Source organism: Pteropus vampyrus, unplaced genomic scaffold (assembly GCF_000151845.1).
Source record: "Pteropus vampyrus isolate Shadow unplaced genomic scaffold, Pvam_2.0 Scaffold46, whole genome shotgun sequence".
Classification (NCBI taxonomy): domain Eukaryota; kingdom Metazoa; phylum Chordata; class Mammalia; order Chiroptera; family Pteropodidae; genus Pteropus; species Pteropus vampyrus.
In genome coordinates, this window is record NW_011888827.1 from 1,947,947 (window position 1) to 1,949,985 (window position 2,039).

The 2,039-nt window shown below is 58.9% G+C and overlaps 1 protein-coding gene across 3 annotated transcripts in view; it reads right to left on the reverse strand.

Annotated features, from left to right (window-relative positions):
- GRK5 (G protein-coupled receptor kinase 5) overlaps positions 1-2,039 on the reverse strand; it is a 197,861-nt gene that overhangs the window by 8,270 nt on the left and 187,552 nt on the right. For 2 of the 3 annotated variants that reach the window (XM_023530096.1, XM_011359232.2), the window contains 2 exons: positions 963-1,026; positions 3-143 (listed from right to left, as the gene is read on the reverse strand). The exons of the other annotated variant lie outside the window; for it this stretch is intronic. In XM_023530096.1, the coding sequence (XP_023385864.1) occupies positions 3-143; positions 963-1,026 (205 nt within the window). The remainder of the gene's footprint in view (positions 1-2; positions 144-962; positions 1,027-2,039) is intronic. 3 annotated transcript variants of the gene reach the window in all.

Genomic DNA, 2,039 nt, shown 5'->3' on the forward strand with positions numbered 1-2,039 from the left:
ACCACAAACCGACTGCTGACCTTCTCCAGGATGCGCTTCTCGTTGAGGGCCATGGACTCGCCTTTCCTCTTCTTGACCCTCTTCTTCTCCAGGCGCTTGCAGGCGTACATTTTCCCTGTGGCCCGCACCTGGCAGGCACACACCTGGGGCGCAAGAAAGGAGCCGAGGGTACGGGGCCTGTGAGGCCCGCCCGACGCGCCTCTGCGGCCAGGACGCTGGGTCTCAGGCTTGGGGACTGACGGGGCCAGAGCTGGCCGCACCTGGCCGTGTAGGAGCTCCCAGTCCCCGACGACGCCCGGCCTTGGACCCACAGCTGGCCCTGTCCTCGAGATTTGGCCCCAGTGCCACCTTGCCCTCCCTCCTCTACCCTCCAAGCGGCTCTTGAAGGTGCAGAATCAGCCACCTGTGCCAGTGTTTAGTGCACTGGCCCGGGCCTAAAGTGCCACCCCTCCACCAGGGCAGCCAGGTTTTCCGTCCTAAGCTTCCAGCCACCGCTGCAACCACTGCTGACTGCGGACCTTCGAGCCCCAGCTGCTGGGGGATCAGCGATGGGAGACCCCCGAGGGTGCAGCTCAAAGGAATGGGAACCAGGGCATTGGGTTCTAGTGTTAGTTCTGCCCGCACTGGCTGTGTGCCCTTGGCTGGGCCACCCAACCGTTCCGAACCTCACTTAAAACGGGGACAAACGAGGCCTGCATCGCGGGTGGGAAGATCAGATCAGGTGCAAGAGTGCACGCAAACGGCAACATCCGGTCAACTCACTTGGGCCCCGCACGCCAGCCCTCGCTGCCCCCTGCAGACACCGCCCAGAGTACCCCTTTCCGCCTGAGGGCCGGCCCACGCCCTCCCCCACTTCAGACACTCCGACCTTCCCAGAGGGCCCAGGCTCCCCCTCCCTCTCCACGGGGCGTGACCTAGGGAAGAACAGAAACTGCCAACTGAAAACGTGGGCGTTCACTCACCTCCCCAAAGCCTCCTTTTCCTAGTACCCGGTACTGCCTGAACGTGTTTTTGGTTACTGGTTGCCTGGAAAAAAGCAAGAATCCAGTATTAGTCTCACGGCGTCAAGGTGCAGAATCCATAAGCAACAGACAATGGCAGCAGTGGACGTGCGAGGCGCAATTCCACGCCCTGCTAACCAGGCCCTGGGGCTCCCAGGATTCATCGCTGCGAACGGGACCTCACAGACTGACTCTGCGGCTGGGCGTTCAAATCCCAGGCAACCCGCCCTTGACGCCCTGCCTCCTGGGGGAAGGGCAGAAGGGCAGAAGGCTTGAAAAACGTGAGCCGAAGGTGCCTGACCACACTTTACGTGTGGTTCCCCTCCCATTCCCAGATGCGAATCAGGTGGCTGAGCTCAGAAGGAAGCTGTGTCCTCTGTGCAGGGGGTGGGGAGGGGGCCAGGAGCCGCAGAGTTTCGGTGTCCCACAGAGAGCATAAAGGAGACCGGGGCCCTCCTCACACCTGCCCATCTCAGCCTGCCCAGGGCCCTCAGCCCTTCTGTCCCCAGGAGCCCGGGGCTATTTCGTCCTGCTGCTGCCGCCCAGGCAGAGCCCCGAGAAGACCCGTCTCCAAGTCTAGTCTCTGCAACCTGTTACCAGCGGTTCTCAAGCCCTCCGCCACTGCGGGCCCCTCCGTTATATTTCCCCCACGGCTGTGGGACGCTCAAAGGTCCCGTCTGCCAAGAGCGGGCTCTATGAGGTAATAATCACTTTGTGTCTCGTGGGGTCCCATTTTAATTAGCCAAAGCCATGCACCATGTCTAATCAGACAGAACCTCTGACTGTGAAGCAAGGATGATGAGGCGTCTGGGAGTGAACTAGTTGCCTCGAAGAACGTGGCGCAGATAGCTGGTGCTGCCCTGTTTGGCTATGAATACCATCAGCTTTCTTTCTTTTTTCTTTCTTTTTCCCATTTTTCAGCTTTACTGAGGTATAATTGATATTTTGATATATGTATACATTGTGAAATGATTACCATAATCAAGCTAATTAACAGTCTATCACCTCACATAGTTAGCGCTTCCTTCCTTCCTTCCT